This window comes from Tiliqua scincoides, chromosome 5 (assembly GCF_035046505.1).
Source record: "Tiliqua scincoides isolate rTilSci1 chromosome 5, rTilSci1.hap2, whole genome shotgun sequence".
NCBI lineage: Eukaryota > Metazoa > Chordata > Lepidosauria > Squamata > Scincidae > Tiliqua > Tiliqua scincoides.
Window position 1 is genome coordinate 32112621 of NC_089825.1, and position 21928 is coordinate 32134548.

The window sequence follows — 21928 nt, forward strand, 5'->3', positions numbered from 1 at the left end:
AGCTGGCTAGCAGATGTTATTAATGGCATATGATTTATCGTGACATGAAATCTGAGCTGAAACCATATGATTAGCTGAGCTTTTTATAAATTATAATTGCCAACTACTGAAAATATGCAGCAGGACCCTAATAAACCAGCTTCGCCATTAGAGCCTAGAAATTCTGGCTTTGCTAAGTGTTCAATAGCTCTTGCCATTTGTCTTTGGAAGTACTTAAAAATGCCCTTGGTTGCATAAGCTAGGACCGCATTCTTGTTACGGCAATTTTTTGAGATATGCACCATTATAATAGGATTCATAACATGGGCAGTTCTTCACCACAGGGAACATGTTATCATGGTTGGCAACCTTCAGTCTCGAAAGACTATGGTATAAGCCTACAGCACCCGGTATTCCCAGGCGGTCTCCCATCCAAGTACTAACCAGGCCTGACCCTGCTTAACTTCCAAGATCAAACGAGATTGGGCATGTGCAGGGTAACACCAATGGGAGCAACATGTTATAATACCACCAATATTGAAGCCTCACAATTTCAGCCTCATCTACACTTTAGACCAGTGTTTCTCAAACTGTGGATCAGGACCCACTAGGTGGGACAGGTGGGTCCCCATTCATTTCAACATTTTATTTTTAATATATTAGACTTGATGCTACCATGGTATGTGACTGTATTTGGGGAAATGTTACAGACCTGTGCTTTTAACAAGCTACTATGTATATTCTTTTAACAATGACAGTAAATGGGACTTACTCCTGGGTAAGTGTGGGTAGGATTGCAGTCTAGAATTGTTGAAAATTTCCCTGCTTAATGATGTCACTTCCAGTCATGACATCACTTCTGGTGGGCCCCGACAGATTCTCATTCGAAAAAGTGGGTCCTGGAGCTAAATGTGTGAGAGCCACTGCTTTAGACACAAAACAATCATCACAACACCCACCCCATTCAAAATTATCACAACACCCACCCCACCTTTCAAAATCAGGGATCTGTTTATATAAGGCAGCTTTATTTATAGAATTTATATCCTTCCTATCTATCCCAACAAAGGACATAAACGCAATAAAACTTGGATCTCTATTAAAATATATTCATAAAAAAGCACCGTGCCCCCCAGTGTCAGCATAAGAAGGCTTCCCTGATTAAAAAGGTCTTAAGCCCCCGCCGAATAGACTCTAAAGAGGGAGCTGTTCTCAATTCCAGGGGGAGAGAAGTCCACAGATAGGGAGCCACCACTGAGAAGGCCCTCTTTCTTGCTGCCACCCCCCTCACCTCCTCTGGTGGCAACACAGTTAGGGCCCCCTCTGATGATGACCTGACAAGTAACGGCACTGGAAGTCACTGAGACCTCCAAGAGAATTAGCAGGGTTGCCCTCTCCATGTCTAGTTCGTATCCTCCCAATCTGGAGATGAGTCAACACTGCATGCCCCAACTCCTTGCCCTTGAATGAACATTCACTGGCATAATCTAAATTATATTTTTCAGGAGCTGGCTTATCACTGTATCATTTAAGACAGCAGCTCTGCTCCTACTTTCAGGAAAGCATTTATAATACACTGTATTGAGGATCCAACAATACATCAGAAGTTGCCAATATGTTTTCTAATTTAACACATTGATATATGCAACTATAAATGCTTGGAATCCTAAATAAATCAAAATAACTTTATTAGTACTAGTCCCATTCATCCTAGTGCTGGAGATAAATAACTGGGTTTTTTTTCTATTATAAAATTTTCACATTCCCACTTTCCAACAAGCCAAATGAGAAAGAGTTTGTAGGTTTATTCGCTAACACATTTGTGCTCCATATAATCTTTGGAACTGCACATGATATGAAACCCAAAAGAGAAACACATGGACCATATGCAAAGTTTCATTTTGCAAATTTTAGACTTCCTTTTCCAGGTTTCCTAATGATAAGGAGACTATATTTGTAAAACAGCATTCAGTTGCTCTTAACTTATGATGAGCATGAAAGAGGCTCCTGTCAGCACACAAGTATGCGAGTGGAAGCAAAACATAAGGATTCACAGCTGCAGCTGTCTAATAAGTGTTCTGCAATGCCTAATGGCAAAGTGTCAACTCAGGGATCTTCAAATACCACACAGTGCATCATCATCTCTATCATGCTGGTCTTAAGAGTCAAGCATTTTATATGCCAGAACAGTTCATTATTTAGAATAGTACCTACTTCAGTTGTGATACCAGATAATAACTGATTTGCAGTACAGGTGGGGGGGGGGGAGAGAAAGAGAACCATTACAATACATTCAGATTGGCAGGTTTTTTTTTAATACAAGCTGCTACTCACATCAGCGCAAGGAAGGGAAGTCATTCACAAAGCATATGGATCTATCAGTCCTTGTTATGTGTCAGAAGTTTTGTTTTATTTCTGCATAAAAATTTTGTACACATCTCAAAATTGCTTTTATAGGCAGAAGTCTCATGCTATACCTTCTCATGCTTCACTATTGGTGTCTTTCCTTTTACAGGAATTGTGTGCCTTTTGATTCCTGCACTCATTGCTTTAGATCACATATTAATTGACTTGCTAATTTCTTTTAGAAGAAGTTAAACGCAGCAACTTCATGAACCCAGGGCTTAGCTACTTCATAATCCCACCACAAATATCACCCTTCTCCTTTTTTTTCCTGGCAAACTGGATTCATTTTACCAAGCAATATATGAATGCAAGTATTTTAAAAAATTAGCATTTATGACTACAAAATGTTTAAAAAAACAAAACAAAACCCACAGCCCATTTTTCTAGGACAAAAACACAGAAAAGAAGCAAAATATTTATCAGTTGTGAAACAAGCAAGGATTTCTTCCAGGATAGTGAGGGGCAGAACTGAAATGGAAGGTGACAAGAGTAATGGTCAAAACACACCTTTATATACAGTGCAGTAATGCTATAGCTAGTGATACAATTCCATATTCATGAGAAATTCATAACCTACCTTGCTACAGCACCTACACCTTTGGAGTGTAAAAATAATGCAACTGTACCATACAAAGTGTCTTGTGTGTACATTCATGCGTGTGCGTGTTCTTACCTACTGTTGAACTTCTCTGGATGCTTTTCTCGCATGATGTGAAACCTGTGAGCGATGGAAGCATCCTGAAATAAATTAAAGAAATAAATGCATCAGTATGGACGAAATGCAAAATATAAATACTGTTGCAAAACTGCTATCTATTGTTATATAGACATACCAGAGAAAATTAGACCATTAGGGTCAAACTACATGTTTATTTTAAGTATATGATTTTTAGTTTTAACAAAAGGTTAAAAACAAACCAAAGCAGGATTATGGTAGAATAGAAGGAGCTTTAATTTTTTGGCGCATCAAAGAGAAGGGATAGGGGGCAATCTGAACTGGGGCCAGGGTGAGTGGTATGGTTAAAGATTCCCTCTATGTTCCTGATTGATGGAAGTCAAATTTGATTATTATTTAACATTAGAAAAACTGGTATGAACTTGCAAAGTACAGGCTTAAGGGGTCCGTTTTATTCCTTACTCTCTGGCCATTCAGCTTTCATGGCGAGTGAAGAACACAACTAAAACCTGGATAAACCCAGTAATTTCTGCAGTATTTACCCAATAGAGCTGCTCCAATTTTTATTATCTGCTAAGCAATGTGCTGGTTAGTTCTAGCTTAAAAAAAAAATCCAACAATGGCATTGCATGTGGAATTCACTTTTATTGATTTTTTTTTATAGGAAGGATGTCCTACAGTTCTTTCTATATACTCAGATTGCTCTTGTTTCAAACCAAGAGGCAGAACAAAAGCATCCTTCAAACTATTTGATCAAACTGATTTACCGACCAACCTATCCCCTGCAACCAGCACTAATGAATATCTCCCTAATAGATATAAAATTGCCTTAGTGAGCCAATTAAAAAATTATATAAAGAATCTTGTCACACCTTTAGGTCTGGTGAGGGGCAACTCCAGACACTCCCTCTACCCGATGTTAGGTTATTATCCATGAGGAACAAGACCTTGTTTGTTAATACTCTCATATGCCACATTCAATGTACAGGGTTCATGTGATTGTTGATGTCCTTGCATCTACAATTATTCACACATTACGTTCAATGTGTGTACGATCTTGTTCATGTACACAAAAATATGTATGAGTAATTTGCCCTCTAATGATATTGCTAATTCAACAGTCCTAAAATGAGCAGCCAATTACATAGAAAAGATATGGGAAACTTGTATTTATCTTGCAGTCCAATCCTAACCAAGCTGCCCATTGGCGGGACAGCAGTGCTGAAACTGCTGCCACTGTATGCCAGGGATGCTGCCAAAGGTCTCCTTAGGTTAGGGAACATCAGTTCTCTTACACCACTTCAGGCCCCAGCAGTCCCTATGGGTCTAATTGGATCAGTGCCAGCTCAATAGCATGTGCAGAACCAAGGAGACCCATGTAGGGCTTGCAGGCACAGGAGGGAGATTAGGATGATGCATTAGCCTCTGCTGCTATCCCACCCTACTCCTGGGCCTGAACCACCCCTAGGGCTCCCTCCCTATGCCAGTAAAGGCCTGCTGGCGGATGCCCCCACATGGTCGCAATGTGCTCTATGGCACACTTGCAACTATGTGTGTGCCTGTTCCACCGGTGGGAGCCAGTGTAGGATTGGGCCATTAAACTACTTATAGCCCAATCCCATGTATGCTTGCTCAGAAGTTTGGCTCAAAGGGAACCTACTCCTGGTGTGTATGGAATTGCAGCTTTCATGCATTTATTCAAATATCTGCACAATGATTTTCAGCCACAATTGTTCTTACCGCATGTCATGATAATAAAATCAAGTGTGTGCATCAATGATATATTGTCTTCACAATAGACAATCTGGAATAATAATCTGGAATCTGGAATTCAAGTGCTGTTTAGGGTAGTGTGATCTGGGGTATCACATCACCACCATTCCCCCGGCCCCACAAAGACTATGCAAACGGTGCAAACCCAACATACAAGTTTGAGAACCACTGGTTTAGGGTGTTCAAACAATGATTTGGCTTTTCTTCTGGAAAGTGATGGTAGCAAATGGCTATTATTATTATTATTATTATTATTAACAGTAATAACTATTAATAACTATTATTATTATAGAGAAGCAGATGTTCTTCATAGACCTCTCATCACTGATTCCTTACTGCTGTTCTGAACAGATGTCATCAATGGGTCCTAGTCCTTAGATCTCCCAGAAGCTATGGGTGTGGGAGGCACCAGGTTCTCAGCATTGGCCTAAGACAATGCAAGGCTTTGACAGGTTACTTGACTTATGCCCAGTAGCCAGTTTTTTAGCCATTGCAAGGGTGGTCCTTCTCTTTCTGGCCAATTTTTTGAGAGTCTTAGATGACTGGATTCACATCAATGCTGGATTTCAACCAATGCTTCAGTTTTAGGGAAGACACACTCAAAATTCAGTCAGCAAGAGGGAGAGAAAAACTTTGCTGTATAAAAAGCATAGCAACTTCACTGCCAATGTCTATATTTCAGACATCTCCCATTGAGCTCAGTTTAATACTGTAAGCTGTTAATGACCTGATTTACTGTATAAAGCTTTGAGAACACCATTAAATATCTTCCGCATGGTGCCACTAATAATCTATTGTCTACCCCACGTCCTGTTTAGCACATCAAATCTGGCTTATGGTCATTCACAAACTAACTTCAGAATGCAAATCAAAGAAATAACTTTGCTTTCCATTTTCTATTTCTTAAGAAACATATCTGATATGAAAATAAGGCAGGATATATTTTACTTTTACTCCTCTCTGATGCTTCCTTAAGCAGACCGATAGCCTGTGCAGAATGACCGTCTTCCACATTTCTGTAACTGTTATTAAATGCCCAATCACATCCTCAAGATACACCAGTGTATTCCCACAAAGGATGACAGAATGAGAACCCTACCACAGTAGAAGCCTGCAGTGCATTTGTCAGCAGGTGGACCATGGTGCAGTGTCAGAAAAATATCACACTGACAGAGCTCAGACATCCCTTCAACACCAGCACAACTCTACTGGCAAAAGGGCCAAAACAGAGGAAAGAACAGTGCCTAATATAGGAGGGAGGTCAGAGAGATGAGGAGGAGTCAACAGACACAGCATCCTAACCCCTCTTCAGCCAAAAGACATATCCCCACCAGAAAAATCCTGTGCCAACAACAGAGCTGGCGTAGGTAGAGTAACATCCTAAGGAATTCCACAGAAGGGAAAATCAGCGGGAAATTGCAGCTCTTGCCACTCCTCTGACTTTCCTACCACGGACCATAGGATACGGACTATATTTAGCACTTGATCATAGCACACTAACCCCAGTACAAAGCCCCTGACTGGGAGATGACATCACAGATGAAAAGATGCACAACACGGGTCAACACCTCTCTCATCTCTCAAAGGGGAACTTTGGAGATAGGAACAGGCAGGGCAGCAAGAAGGAGTCTCTTTGGTGACCTTCATCTCCCACGCATCACCTGGATCCCCCATCCATATAGGGGGGGCCTCTGTAAGGCTACCAGAGCCACGTCCACCTTGCTTGCCTCCTCTGGACCCTCTTCCTCTTCACTCTACAGGCCTCAGAGCAGTGAAAGGGGAAGGGATTTACAGTAACCTCCTCCACCTCCAGCTTCCTTCCAGCCACTCTCAAGCCAGCCCTTTTTCATGTCTGGCCCTCTTCTTATATTCCCCTGGCCTTGGCTGGACCCTCCCTTCTCCCTCCAGCAATCTTAACCTGGTTGCCTTCTGGGTCCCAAGTCTCTTCCCCTGGGAAATGGACATTTGCCACAACTTGCTGCTCCACCATGTGGAGGAGTGCTCCACTCAGTGGGCTGATGGCCCACATCCTGCCCTTTCTGAACTCTCCAGGCCTTCACGGGCCCTGTGCTGACCAGAAAGGAAGCTCGGGGGGGGGGGGTGGTGGTGATGGTGGTGGTAGTGAGTACCTCACAGAGCAACTTATACCACACATTTTTGTTACAGCAAAAAACATCACAAGCTAAATGTTCCAAGGCTCCAAGCGAGCTGCCCTCCAAGGCTGGCTGTTTGTCTACATATGTTGCTATGTATTAATATAACAGGAACTGGTACGTTGACCTATAGCTTAAGAATCTTCCATGGTTGAATTCTGATTTCAAGACAAGGGACACATCTGTTGGCAAAATGATGGACAAACTACAGAGTAGAGGGCAGGCCATTTCCACGTGCTCTGTGTGGACAATAGCCCCTTTAAGCCTGGTGCTATTTCACAAACTGGTTTTGAAACTCTGATGAGCAAACCATGAAAACCAATCAAGACTGTTGTTTGTCCTTTTATTGTTTTCTCTACCATCTGTTAATCAGAAGGGATAATTTGAATATGGGTTTTTGTTTCTAGCTCTTATGACTAATAACCACTAGTAAATCTGTTCTTCATGAATTTAATTAAAATATCTCTCTCTCTCTCTCTCTCTCTCTCACACACACACACACACACCCCTCTAGTAGTGGGTTTCACAACATCCTTTGGCAATGAATATCATAATTACCTTTTATATACTTCTGCCAAAAATGATTGATATTGCTTAACCAATCTAAAACACTTTTTAACACCAACATCTCATCCATGGTCCACTGAGTATTCTCTTCTCCTTTTCATCTCATCAGTGGGCCAAACTACATTAACTCTCCCTCACATGTGAAATATGCATTTCCCACACACACACCCCGCCCATACCTACCAGAGGCACTCTGTTTCAACATCCTGCCCAATGACAATATATTCGGCTTTCAAAATTTCTCAACCACATTTCAGAATTTAATGGTGCCTAAAGACACCACAGCCATGGTGCTCTTGCTTAGTGACACATCTTGCAATGTTTGAAAATGCCACAGACAAGTCACCATGATTATGGTCAAAATGCCTTCCCATTACAACCCCAAATATCCAGATTTCTAATCAGTCTCTTCTCACTACAAGTTCATGCAGATGCACAAATAGTGAACACACAAATTTCCCTTGAAAACAACTAGCAGCTGCTTATGATGTTCATTTTAGATAAACAGTCTTTCATTTTTAATAAAATAAACTCAGTGCGTAAGTTCTCAGTAGAGAGTTTCTAAGTCATACATTGGGTTCTGTTTTCCAAAACTCACATTAGACATGACCCAAACTACACATGAAACAACATTCAAGTTTCCCCTTTGGTTTTACGCTCCCAAAACTGGGCAAAACTAGGAAGGGGAGGTGCTTTAGGATTATATCCCTGTCACGGTTCTGATCTGGATTGCACTGGTTCACATGCTATTTTAATTGGCAAAAACAGCTTTCATTTGCTTTCAATGGAAGGTTCCCCCCCCCATTAAGTTAAGAGTACAAATAGATCAAAACAAGGCGAAAACAAAGGGGGTTGCCTTAGCAAATATTTCTTTTAAGAAAAATTGAAGTTACTGGAATGCTGCACCCCTACCCATGGCATAAAACAGCAATTTTCCACCAGTGTGCCATGGCACAAATGGTGTGCCATGAATGGTCTGCAGGTGTGCCACGGGAGTCTGGAGAGTAATTTGGGTAAATGGAGACATGACCCCCCCCCCCATCAGCAGCCTGGTGTGCCTTGTCAAACAAACTGATGGTATGCCTTGCAAATTTCATTATCTTGTCAGTGTACCATAAGATGAAAAAGGTTAAAAATTTCTGGAATAGTGTGTGCAGGTATGGGAGGGTGCAGAATTAAGTCACGTGGCAACTATTATACACTGCTTGATTGATTTCTTGTTTATAAATGTTTTGGTTGCAAGTTAATAGAGATTTTTCAATTGACAGGTTAACTTTTATTTTGTTTGTGTGGTGCACTATATTTTAATTTCACTGCAACATAAAAGCTTGCAAATATGGGTGAATTCTAATACAGGTGCAGCCTATTTATCCACAAATTTTTTATCTGCAGATTTGTCTCACACAGTCACACACACCTTTGCCTCCTTTGCCCTGCACTGGCATCTTACTCCATTTCCAGGCAGCCCAAAACACTGCAAAAAGGCTTTGCCTCGCCCAGGCAGGGAAATAGCCCTGGAAGAGGTTCCCCTTACAAAGGAACGGTAACACTCCTGGAGCCCCTGAGCCAGAAAAGAGGCTGAAGAGCAGAAGGGGGGCCGAAAATCTCTGTAGCCAGAACACGTGCAGCAAGGTGGAGCTTGCGCGTGCGCTCACTCTCACAGGGGCAGGTGTGGTAGCAACAGAGGAGATTGCGTTAAAAAACCCAGGGAGTGTTTGCTAACTTCCCCCCCACCATTGAGATGGTGCAGGCAATCACCGACACAAGCAACCCCTCCCCCCCTTGGTGCAGGCTATCACCTACACAAGCAAGCTTTCCCACCAAGCAAAGTATGAGATATAGACTACAATCCTCTCCACACTTTCCTGGGAGTAAGCCCCATTGATTGGAATGGGGCTTACTTCTGAGTAGAAATGCATAGGGCTGGACTCTTAAAAGATCAGCATCCCAACTGTGAAAGAAGCCGGGCAGCTGGCAACGGGCAGGGCTGAGAACAAAGGGGGAGGCAGGAGGGGGAGGAGAGGGGATTGCTTTAAAAAACTCAGGGAGTGTTTGCCAAAAGATGGCAAAAGATGGTGCAGGCAATCACCAACACAAGTAACTCCCCCCCTCCCATGGTGCAGGCTATCACCTACACAAGCAAGCCTTCCCACCAAATATAGCCTACAATCCTCTCCACACTTTCCTGGGAGTAAGCCCCATTGACCACAATGGGGCTTACTTCTGAGTAGAAACGCATAGGGCTGGACTCTTAAAAGCTCAGCAGGACAGCTGGCAATGGGGAGGGCTGAGTACGGAGGGGAGGGAATTGATAACAGCTGCCTTAGTTTCCTTCCAACCAGAAGTGTCAGGCTGCAGTGTATTTGCGAAACTCTATGGAATTTATCACTACCCTTTTTTGTTAATCGCACTGAGTCATGGAACAGAACTAACATGGATAAATAGGCTCCATCTTTAATGCACCCAATTTTCATGGTGGCAACTTTCCCACCAGAAGTGGAACATTTTGGAGAAGGTGAAACCACCATTGAAAGGCAAATTGCTCCTTGTGAAACATCCAATCAATGTCACCATGATCAGTGCACAACAGTTCCACTGCCCTCTTGGCAAGTGCCTTGGATCATCTCCATTAAATTAACTGCTGTTTTAAAGCAGAGGATCCCCAGCTTAGTCAGTATACATCCCTTTCTCTTGGCCAAAGTGTTTGCCAGAGGAAAATTCCAAGCCTGTTGTTCACTGCCTCCTCTAAAGTGGAAGCCAACACTGTATTTGTGGATACCCCAAAGTGTCACAGTAGACAAAGGAGAAAGCCCTTTTTGCAGAATGAAAGGTTTTGCCAGATGAGGCTTCCTTTTCAGTTTAGCTACTTATTCAATCTTAGAGTGCCTTTTAAGTACTCCCATCAAACTACCAATGCCGCAATGTACAATTTGGTATATAAAATAAAATTCAGATTGGGGATAGGGGACGAAGGGTTAATATCAAATCACACCTTTAGTAAGTTGTGAAAATACCTTCATTTTGTAATAAAAGCAGTTCTGTTCCACATAAATGATTTGCATGTATCTTCCTGCTGAAACACTTTTCTGAAGATCTGTTTTGACTAAATAATTTTGGTAAGCAAACACACTTTCCACTGACTTAATACCAAGCTTATAGTATTCAAAAGAGACACTAATTATTGTTGTCATCTTTTGACAGAGGAATATCTTGAAGTAAAATATTTCTTGTATTTAGCAGGCAGGTTCTGTGTCATGTAAAGGAAGTAATTGACAAGATGCTATTTGAAACATCTTTAAAAATAAATTCATAAAAGCTGGTCTTCCTTGAATTCTCAAAACAACATGATTCCAAGCACTCAACAGTGGAATCTACTGCATTCATTGATGTGATTTAAAGGGAGAACATGGCTTCAATTTAACTATGCCTATATATATTTTTTCTGCCACCAAATGAATAATTTTCTATCCTGATGTATTCTCAAAGCAAGCAACTAAATCTGTACTTGAATTTGCAGCCAAGGAAGCACATGTTCACTGGGAAAATCCCTAGATTTTTGGTACCTGAAGAAAATACTTGGAACGTGAAGGTAAGATCCAAACCAGTCTTCGATCAGATAATACAAGGGAGTTAAGTATCTCCCACCACAGTGCTACCCTATGCACTAGAAACATGCCTCATTGAACACAGTGGGACGTCCTTCTAGCTTAACCAGTCTGGAATTGCACTGTTTCATTCATGCAGTAACAATTCTGAACTTTATTCAAAACACCCTTGCGCTATAACCTTTAAAATGCAAAAAGAAAAAGAAAGCTCCTCAAATGCCTCACTGATATGAAGCTGTGCGGATTTGCAAATCAAAATGCACCTGTTTTTTTAAAAAAACTGTTTTGCTTCAATAATCCCAGTTGTTAAATAATGTAAGGAAAGTCAAATCTCTATTTACAAGACACATAGAGCATTGTTATGAAGTGTATAGCGTTAATTACAAGATGCAGGCTGGGAGAATTACTCCATAAATAGTAGTAAGGCAAAAAGCAATATTGTCCTTTTGCCAGAATCTTAACTTAAAAAATGATATTGCCGGTTCAGATCCTAGCTGTTGGCACCCACCTTAGAGCCCAATCCTGAGCTCCATGCCGTGGTGGACTGTTGTGTAAGGCACATTTGATAGCCTCACCACCGGGCTCCTACCCATCCTACCCATACTTACCCAACCCCTGCTAATTGGGTAAGAGGCACTTTTTCAAGTGGGTGCTCTTTTTTTAGCAGGGGGAGAGTAACTGGCCCACCTCACCCCAGCAGTGTCTTTTCTAGTGGCTGTCTGCTGGTGTTCTTTTTGCATCTTTTTAGATTGTGAGCCCTTTTGGGACAGGGAGCCATTAGTTATTTGATTTTTCTCTGTAAACCGCTTTGTGAACTTTTAGTTGAAAGGCGGTATATAAATACTGTTGTTATTATTATTAATAATAATAATAATAATAATAATAATAATAATAATAATAATAATAGCAGCCTAGCACCGGCTGGTGCTGGGCTAGCACGGGGCGGTTGTGCGTTCTCCTGGACCACGAGCTGTGGCAGAGTAAGCGGGGGCAGGGAGGAGGCATTTCGGGGAGGGGGGAGGCAGGGGCGGAGAGAGGGCAGGGGGGATGACGCAGAGACGGGGGCGGGCTGGAGGCGTGCTGGGGGAGGGAGGGAGGTGGGTCTGTGGAGCTTTGCTCTGCAGGATCCAAGGTGCTTGTGGAGGGCTCGGCGCCCTACACGAGTGCCTTTACTTTACCGCCAACCTTTTGGTTGGCGATAAAGTGAGTATGAGTAGCCCCATTGTGGGACTGCTTACCTTACCAGGGGGAAGGGGATGAAAGTCCCCTTCTCCCAAGGCACTTCCCGCGGTAGCCCGGGGTGCTCAGGATCCGGCGGCAGCCGTTCTCGGTGCCGCCTAGGCTGGGCGCCCTGGGCAGCTCAGGATTGGGCTGTTAGTCTCCTAAAGTGCAACACTGGCTCCAAAGCTTGTAATTTGAGAGCCAGACTTAGGGAAATATGTGGTAAACCCTGGTTCCTCTTTGGGCTGGATGAGTCACTACTTACTGAACCAGTCTTTCTTGTACGTTTGCACCGTTAGCCATCTATAAACAGCCACACTCTTCCCACATCTTGAATCTCTGGAGCTCTTAGTTGTGTGTATTCAGATAATCTGACTACTGTAAAAAAATTTAGGTATGGGTGCAGAGAAGTAATTCAACCCCTGCTCATGTGAGTAAGCTAAAGAGCCCCAGTGCGCAAGTGTGATCATGGAGCACACACACTGCTCCACACACTGCAAATGCACCAAGGACAACCAGTTAGGTAAGAATATTTCAAATGACCCTTTGTGGAAAGAATTGCTGCTCCTTTCTTTTGCTATTGTTAACTGTGACTTATGGCCCAATTCTAAGCATGCATTATGCTAGATCAGGGGTGCCCAAACCCCGGCCCTGGGGCCACTTGTGGCCCTTGAGGATTCCAAATGCGGCCCTCAGGGAGCTCCCAGTCTCCAAGGAGCCTCTGGCCCTCCGGAGACATGCTGGGGCCCATACTGGCCCGAATCAACGACTTTCAATGTGAAGGCGAGTGTTTGACCTCTCATGTTAGCTGTGGGATGAGGGCTCCCTCCACTGCTTGCTGTTTCATGTCTGTGATGCAGTAGCAGCAGCAAAGAAAAGGCCAGCCTTGCTTTGTGCAAGGCCTTTTATAGGCCTTGAGCTATTGCAAGACCTTCATTCATTCATCTGCTAATCTTTAATATATTCATTTATGTAAACTTATGTACATTTATTCAAATTTTAAATGTAAATTAATTCTTTCCCCCCCTGCCCCCCGACACAGTGTCAGAGAGATTATGTGGCCCTCCTGCCAAAAACTTTGGACACCCCTGTGCTAGATGAACACATGTTCCATCAGCATAATGTGCTTTCTGGCTGTTGCAAATGTGGCAAAGCTGAAGAGGGCAGCATGGCTACTGCTGGAAGCAGCACTTGGCCATGTCCACGTGGTGACAGACTGAAGATCCCTGCTGCTTCAGGTAAGACTGCACAGGGGCGGAGGTAGGCAGGGTGGGGTGGAATAGGTCAGGGTGGATAGAATGGGGCAGAGGCAGATTGGGTCTACAAAGTGGCAGCAGCGCCTGCTGAATCCTAACTCTCTTCCCACGAGTTCCACCTTCAAAGGTCAACATGGACTTGTGGCATGGACTTGTATTATCACTAGGTCATTGGTTAGCCTAAGGTGGAAATTCCCTTTGACTTTAGTATTCTTTCAGCTTTCTCATCACAATCACCTAGTCTGTTGCCAGAATTAATGAACTAAGGACAGCAAAGCTATCTGAATGCTCAAAGTGCTGCATAATATTAATAGCCATGTAAGCTTTCAATTATGATAATAAAGTGGCACACTAAGAGCACAAATAATTGATAATAGATACACTTTTAACACAAGGTTATCGTTGGTGTCTGACAGGCCTGGCCTATTAATAAACACAATTTGTGGAATATAGATCTGAAGTTTAAATCTCAAGGCTCTTTGCGTTCGTATAACTATAAGTAAATAATGTATATTGCAATTTTAGGGTTCAAATTGCTTTGCAATCTATATATCTGTTTTTATATATCTACATCAACTCTTTGACACAGATTTATAGAAGGACAACTAAGGCTGGTAGATAACTCGGATAGTTGGTCTCTCTGGTTCTGCAGAACTACCAGCAAAAATATCTCTGAAACAAATGTTCCCTTACCCAGAGGAGATCTCTGGGACTCCTCCTCCCCACAGGATGCAGCGCACACCCTGGCAGATCAGCAGGGGAGGGAAAGGATAGGATTGGGACCTTAGTGTTATAATTTAGATGCTTAAACTTACATAAGAACAGTCCCACTGGATCAGGCCAAAGGCCCATCTAGTCCAGCTTCCTGTATCTCACAGCAGCCCACCAAATGTCCCAGGGAGCACACAAGACAACAAGAGAACTGCAACCTGGTGCCCTCCCTTGCATCTGACATAGTCCATTTCTAAAATCAGGAGGTTACACATACGCATCATGGCTTGTAACTTGTAATGGATTTTTCCTCCAGAAATTGGTCCAATTCCCTTTTAAAGGCATCTAGGCCAGATGCCATCACCATATCCTGTGGCAATAAGTTCCACAGACCAACCACATGCTGAGTAAAGAAATATTTTCTTTTGTCAGTCCTAACTCTCCCACTCAATTTTAGTGGATGTCCCCTGGTTCTGGTGGAGGGCAGGAGGTCTGGTCTAGGGGGTAGAGCCTCCATTTGCCTGAAGATAACATCCACCGGCACTGTGCGACCTTGAAGCAGCTGACAAGCTGAGCCGAGTTATTCCATCTGCTCTGAGCGTGGGAGGATGGAGGCCAGAATGTGAAACCAGAACAGAAAGAAACATCTGAAAGTTGTGGTTCTTGGAAGATAGAACCTTCTTTCAATTGTACAAATCCCTACAGGGATTTCAATAGACTGCCTATGTAAACCGCCTTGAATAAAGTCTTGAATAAAGACCAAGAAAGGCGGTATATAAATACCTGTATTATTATTATTATTTATGTGAGAGTGTAGAGCATCTCTCTATCCACTTTATCCTTCCCATGCATAATTTTGCATGTCTCAATCATGTCCCCCCTCAGGCGTCTCTTTTCTAGGTTGAAGAGGCCCAAACGCTGTAGCCTTCCTCATAAGGGAGGTGCCTCAGCCCAGTAATCATCTTAGTCGCTCTCTTTTACACCTTTTCCATTTCCATTATGTCCTTGTTGAGATGTGGCAACCAGAACTGGACGCAGTACTCCAGGTGTGGCCTTACCATCGATTTGTACAACAGCATTATAATATTAGCTGTTTTGTTCAATACCTTTTCTAATGATCCCAATCTTAGAATTGGCCTTCTTCGCTGCCACTGCACATTGGGTCGACACTTTCATCGACCTGTCCACCACCACCCCAAGATCTCTCTCCTGATCTCTCACAGACAGCTCAGAACCCATTAGCCTATATATGAAGTTTTGATTTTTTGCCCCAATGTGCATGACTTTACACTTACTTACACTGAAACGCATCTGCCATCTTGCTGCCCATTCTGCCAGTTTGGAGAGATCCTTCTGGAGCTCCTCACAATCGTTTCTGGTCTTCACCACCTGGAAAACTTGGGTGTCGTCTGCAAACTTTGCCACCTCACTGCTCAACCCTGTCTCCAAGTCATTTATGAAGAGGTTGAAAAGCACTGGTCCCAGGACAGATCCTTGGGGCACACCACTTTTCACCTCTCTCCATTGTGAAAATTGCCCATTGACACCCACTCTCTGTTTCCTGGTCTTCAGGAAAACTTGGGGATAGTACTGGATTTACTCACACAGTTCAATCCTAGAATTTGCATGATCCACTGTCCTGTACATCACACTACCATCCCTTTACCTAAGGTAAGTCTCTGGCATCGAAAAAGATATATTTGGACCTGTGCAGCAATTTTGCTGATGGACCCAGGAAGGTAGATCATTGCTGGGCAGGGAGATATTGGCAGCAGCACTGCCACAGAGTACTGCATTTGTCCAGCCCTTGTTCTTCCCCCCTCTCTGCCTTGTCTCCTCCCTATCTCCTCCCCAGACTTACTAGTGCTGGAGATGTGGAGAATCTGCTGGTAAACTACTGTCACCGCTTGCTGCTTGCAGCAGCAGCCTCTCTGCTATGAATTGCCTTTTGCAACAGCTGTAAAGCACCTTAAGCCTCCAGAATACTAATTCTGATGGAGTAGGCAGCACATAGGATTGGGCTGTTATGGTCATAACTTGGACAAGGCATGGATTCTACGTGCAGAATTGGGAATTCGAGGATCTGAGATTTCAGTTCCTGCTGTTTGAACTGAATGAACCAGGAGGAGTTAGAATAGAGCTCAGTGCCATTAAGAAGGCTTTGATTTTTGTTGCTGATAACAGAATCAGAACTTGAAGATGGGTCTTCCACTATCCCCATTCTTTCCTGATACAAGTTTCCATCTTGCTCCTTCCTGGAGAATGATGGAAAAGGAGGCAGGAAGGAATTGAAAGTAAGGAAGGGTGGAAAACTCTTGTGAAGCACCCAAATTGGTCTCATCTTTCCATTTCCTTTTTGGATAGGTTATTTAGATAGGCAGGTTATAGTAAGGTTATTTATTTATTTTGAATGGTTGATTTATTTATGAGTTATAGAAAGTAACCCATCATACAGAATACTTGAAGCCAACAACTAACACAGTGAGTTGTTTACAAGGAAGCGTGAGACTTTCACATTCCAAAAATTACCACAGTTGCTACTTGCTTCAAAAGGTACCATGAATTCATGTCTGATTGATAACTTGAACCCAGTCTGCAGCCACTTGACCACATTTCTTAGGACTTCTACGCCATGCTGCTTTTTTTAGTTCTCCCACGTGAATGAGGCACTTCAGTTCCTAACCCTTCTTGAATATGCCAGGGATTCAAACTGGGACCTTCTGCATGCAAGGTATGTGCCCTGCTACTGAGCTGTGGTCCCTCTCCAAGGTTTACGAAGGCACTTTGGAATCTCTTTGCTAAAGATTTTGAATGATGCTCTAAGGAAGGACACCATAAGTACATAAATCTGTCATGATGAAATGAAACTACTTCAAATATGTTCTCAAGTAATATAACAATGTATACATGAAAGCCTCTTTTTAGTGAAAAACGAACAAAATGTATGTTTACTGATTTATTAGCTACAATAACAAGAATTACAGTGCAATTCTATGGATGTACAGGTCCAACCTTGTTATACACTGATTTTTTATACACGGATTTGACTCAACGCGAATGGCCACTGCAAATGGGAAGGAATGCGCTGATCCCTGGAGAAGGGGAAAAATGCACCCCTTTAAAATGCTTTTCTTACTGTTGTAGAGATTTTTATCTCAACATGATGAGAAGGGCCCTTTAATTTAAAAGAAAACAGTCCTTCACAATAGTTAGAAAGAGGGCAGCCAGTGGACAATCCATCAATCATTCTCTCCCCAAGTGACCCCAATGCCCTCCCTTCCCCCTGAAAGAAAGATAATCCTTTCTAAGGGCCTGGAGAGAGACTGATTGTTGGATTGTCATCTTAATGACTCTATCTTAATATTACAAAGGTCAGCAAGGCTGTTTTTAGATTACCTGAACAAAGAGACATTGTTTTTTAAATCAATGTGCTATAGTGCAATTTTTGCCATTCACCTGAGTTCTGGGAACGGAACCCACGAGAATAATGAGACTCAACCTGTATACTCATAAATAATGCCACCAAGTCACAGGTTAGGATTGCCTCAGTTTATTCCCTTTTAAGCCGATGGCATAACATCAGTGTAAATGTGCTGTGGGGCTCCCTTTAACTGTTAAAAAAACTAGATGCATGACTGTTTAAAAAATCTCACTCTTGTTGCATAAATCAAAAATTATAGATAGAATTTTTAACAGGCTCTCATTTATGTATTTTTGAAAGAATAGTGAAATCTGTTGAGCTATTCAAGATAGCTCAAATTTCAGCATTTGAAACCTACACAGAGTAATTCAAACAAATGTTATGACATTTAAGATAATGAAACTCTTCACTAATGCCAGAGTGTCCAACTTCGTGTATTAGAAGTCAACAGATGTCCAAATACTGAAATGCCAAAAGAAAGTTAGTGCTTATTTTGATTAATACGTCGAAATCAGTCCATGGTGTCTCTTTAAAACTGGCACACATTACTTCAAAACATCTATTCAAAATCCATTCTAGGAAACATAGCTAGACAAAGTGTTCCCAAGACAAAAGGAAAACAATAAAGCACTGTATAACCCTTTTAGCAGTGTGAGCTGCATATTATTGACAGACCATTCATTGCAATCAGCAAATGATTAATTGCAAACTTGTTACTAAATTGACCACCAAAAAAAAAAAAAAGATAGAGAGAGCACGAGGGACAAGTTTCAGTGTACTGTTAAAGAGGGAGAAAAAAAACTTATGTTAAGAATGATTCAAGTCTTCTTATAGTGAATTAAATTCTAATCAATACTCTTGTTGAGTACACTGTGGCATAATTACTTCCTTAAATAGCATAGGTACCCATTATTGAAGACATTTAAATTAATATTTAACTTAAATGTATTTTCCAACTACTGAATCAGCATTTTTAACTTCAACTTTCTCTATTAAATGGTCTGCTTATTATCAACTGCATGACCCACAGAATTTTTTCCCCCTAATATTACTCCATTTAAGAGAAATAACTCATCTACCAATATTTAAGTCTAAAAAAATGCAGAGATATTTAATTATTTTAATATAATTTGGTGTGTGGGTTTGGCTTAAAATGATGCTAATTAAATAAGCGGGACTGATGCTGCAATTGAGGTAGTTTTTCACATAACTTAATGAGTTTTATACATTTACACATTAGAAACTCATCAGTTAACAGTATAGTCAACAAAATAACAGGATTACATCCAAGACATACTATCTGTGGGTAGAATTACATATTCAGTAGCAAACAGAGGATTCCCAATCTAGGTTCTTCAACAACATGCCAATTGGTATTTACAGGAGAGATGCAGCCAAAGGAATGTGCTCTTAAATCACCACCCCTTTTACCTCTGAAAACTTCTTCGGCTGCTTTTTCCACTTGACAAGTATTCACTTCTTCGTCTGAGTATAAGCTGCCTTACAGCCCAATCCTATCCAACTTTCCAGCACCGGTGCAACCGCAATGCAGCCCCGGGGTAAGGGAACAAAATGTTCCCAAACCTTAAGGAGGCCTCTGTGACTGCAACCCCAACACAGGAAGCAGTGCATACCCCACAGCACCGGCACTGGAAAATTGGATAGGATTGGGCTGTTACAGTGGTGGTGGTTTGCAGAGGAATTATGTGAAGAAAGGATTAAGCACCTCCCCTGTTATCCACTGCTTTTATCCTACAAAACTGGAAATCTGCTTGTGGTCAAATGTCTAGCTTTGCTCCAAGTGAAAACGGATTCCTTTTAAATGTAAAACATGTAGATCTAGAGGCTGTTGCCAGTGTTCTTCTGCATCTTTTTGATTGTGAGCCCTTTTGGGACAGGGAACCATTTACAGCCCAATCCTGAGCTGCCTGGCATGTGGGGCTGACATGGTGCAGAAGATGGCTGCTGTGGCATCCTAAATATACCAGACAGCTCCTGGCAGCTCCTCGGGAGAAGGGGACTTCCATCCCCTTCGTCTGGGTAAGGGAAACAGCCCTGCAATGGGGCTACTCGATTCTGCGGTGGCTCTTTAGCCAGCACAGAATCATGGAATCCTGTGTTGGGCCACACGACTTGACACAGGGCTTTGAATCCCATGGAGCTGAGCTCTGCCAGCCCCACCCTCTCCTTACCTGCTCCCTCCCTCTGCCACACATCCTCCCCATGCCCCAGGACACCTCCTTCCCTCCTCCCCCCACTCACCTCTCAACCACTCGGCAGTGAGCCGGCATGCATGACTCAGGATTGGGCCCTTAGTGATTTCATTTTCTCTGCTTTGTGAACATCTTTCTTCCATCAGGAAACACAGATGGACAGCGACAGCATATATAGATATAGATATACACACACAGACTACATGAATGGGTGGGAAATTTAGAAAACTGTAATCACTTGACTTGTTTCTAATGCAGCATTTGTACACATGTTCCTGAGAGTAAACCTCACTGAACACAATGAGACTTATTTCTAAATCAGCCACTTTCAACCACTGTGCCGTGGCACACTGCCGCGAATGGTCCCCAGGTGTGCTGCGGGACTTTGGGAGAGGGTAATTCATCAGTTAGGACCATTGGGGGATGTGAGCCCCCATTGACAGCACCGTGTGCCTTATCAATTGTCAAAAAGCTGATAGTGTGCCTTGACCATTTTAGTACGTTGCCAGTGTGCCGCAAGATGAAAAAGGTTGAAAATCACTGTTCTAAATAGACATGCACAAGATTGTACTGTAAGACTGCTACATCTGTGGAGTCTACAATCTGTGCAGATCACTGAAGATGGGAAAAGGGCAGGGGTTAATACTATCACTGGTTTGGCAGCTATGGAATGGAGGTTTAATGCAAGTCGATTGACTATAAGAAGTTGACTTCACTAGCTCCTGCCTGCAGGGTTGAAAGATAGAGAAGCCGGGAATCATTTTAACCCAAATGGGGCGGGACTGACTTTATGTGCAAGTCCACTCCCTTTTCAACCCTCCTTTCAGTTGTTTTTCAATGAGCGCAAGGGATGGAAAAAAAAATCATTCTCTTCTACGTGTCAGTTTACATAAATCAAAATTTTAGGATCAGAACAAGCTGATTGGCCTTCTCTGACAACATATTCTGGCTTTACACATTTGCAGTAGCTAACCATTCTGTTAATAATTAATGATTAAGAAAAAAAAATCCCATTTCATTCTCCAAGGACAGATACACCAGATAGTAGAATGGGAAGAATAAAATTCATCTTTGCCACCACTACGTTTCCATAAAGAAATAACATCTAGAAGCCAACATTTCAAGAAAACATGGTTTGTAAAATGCATACTGGGCAATGGGGGGGGGGGGGAGTGTGGAGAACGTGCTTGTGGGAAAAAGCCTTATCAGTAATTGCCGCATTAGCTATCAGCTAGTTAGTTAAAAATCATTGATGTGAAATAGATTCTGCAAGAAAATAAATTGAGCTGTATCCAAATTAGTATCTGGCTGAAAAAAATCTGGGATAGTTGATGTTCTTTTAACATATTATTGTAGTGATTGGCAGCCCAATCCTAAACAAGTCTACTCAAAGGTAAGTCCCATTAGGTCCCATGGAGTTTACTCCCAGGAAAATGTGCATAAGATTGCAGCCTAAGTGTGTACAATTAGGTGTTATTGACAGTGTCCTCCATATAGAGTCTGCCATATACAGTAAACAATTAGCTAGAGGAATTTGGTGAGAATAAAAACTGCTATTTAAATTGTTTACCAGATTATACACAATTCTACATTATTATTTATTAAAGATTCTAAGTAATACGTTCACACGTACAACACTTTGGTAAATAAATAAAACAATGGTAAATAATTAAAACACTGATAGTTTTTGAGTTAAAAAAAATTACACCAAACAGTTTACATAGTACAAGAAAGTACTAGATGAATTCCTACCCCATCGGATCTCACCATCTAAAAAGAAATTCAGCCACAGCCACTGGGTGGAGCATTAATATGGAATGAATAGGAGCACTTCCTCTTCTGCTAAGTATAAGAGGTCACCTTGACCAGCAAGCAGAGATAAAACCAGTTAACAGAGATATGACCTGTACTGCAATAGCAAAATAGTTTGTTAATATTTATGGAAAT

At 42.1% G+C, this 21928-nt stretch overlaps 1 protein-coding gene and 1 pseudogene across 4 annotated transcripts in view; both read right to left on the reverse strand.

The window, feature by feature from the left end:
• The window catches only part of DGKB (diacylglycerol kinase beta), a 271357-nt gene that overhangs the window by 131740 nt on the left and 117689 nt on the right, over nucleotides 1-21928 (reverse strand). For all 4 annotated transcript variants that reach the window (XM_066627151.1, XM_066627149.1, XM_066627150.1 and 1 more), the window contains one exon: nucleotides 3059-3123. In XM_066627151.1, the coding sequence (XP_066483248.1) occupies nucleotides 3059-3123 (65 nt within the window). The remainder of the gene's footprint in view (nucleotides 1-3058; nucleotides 3124-21928) is intronic.
• On the reverse strand, nucleotides 375-493 carry LOC136654745 (5S ribosomal RNA; annotated as a pseudogene).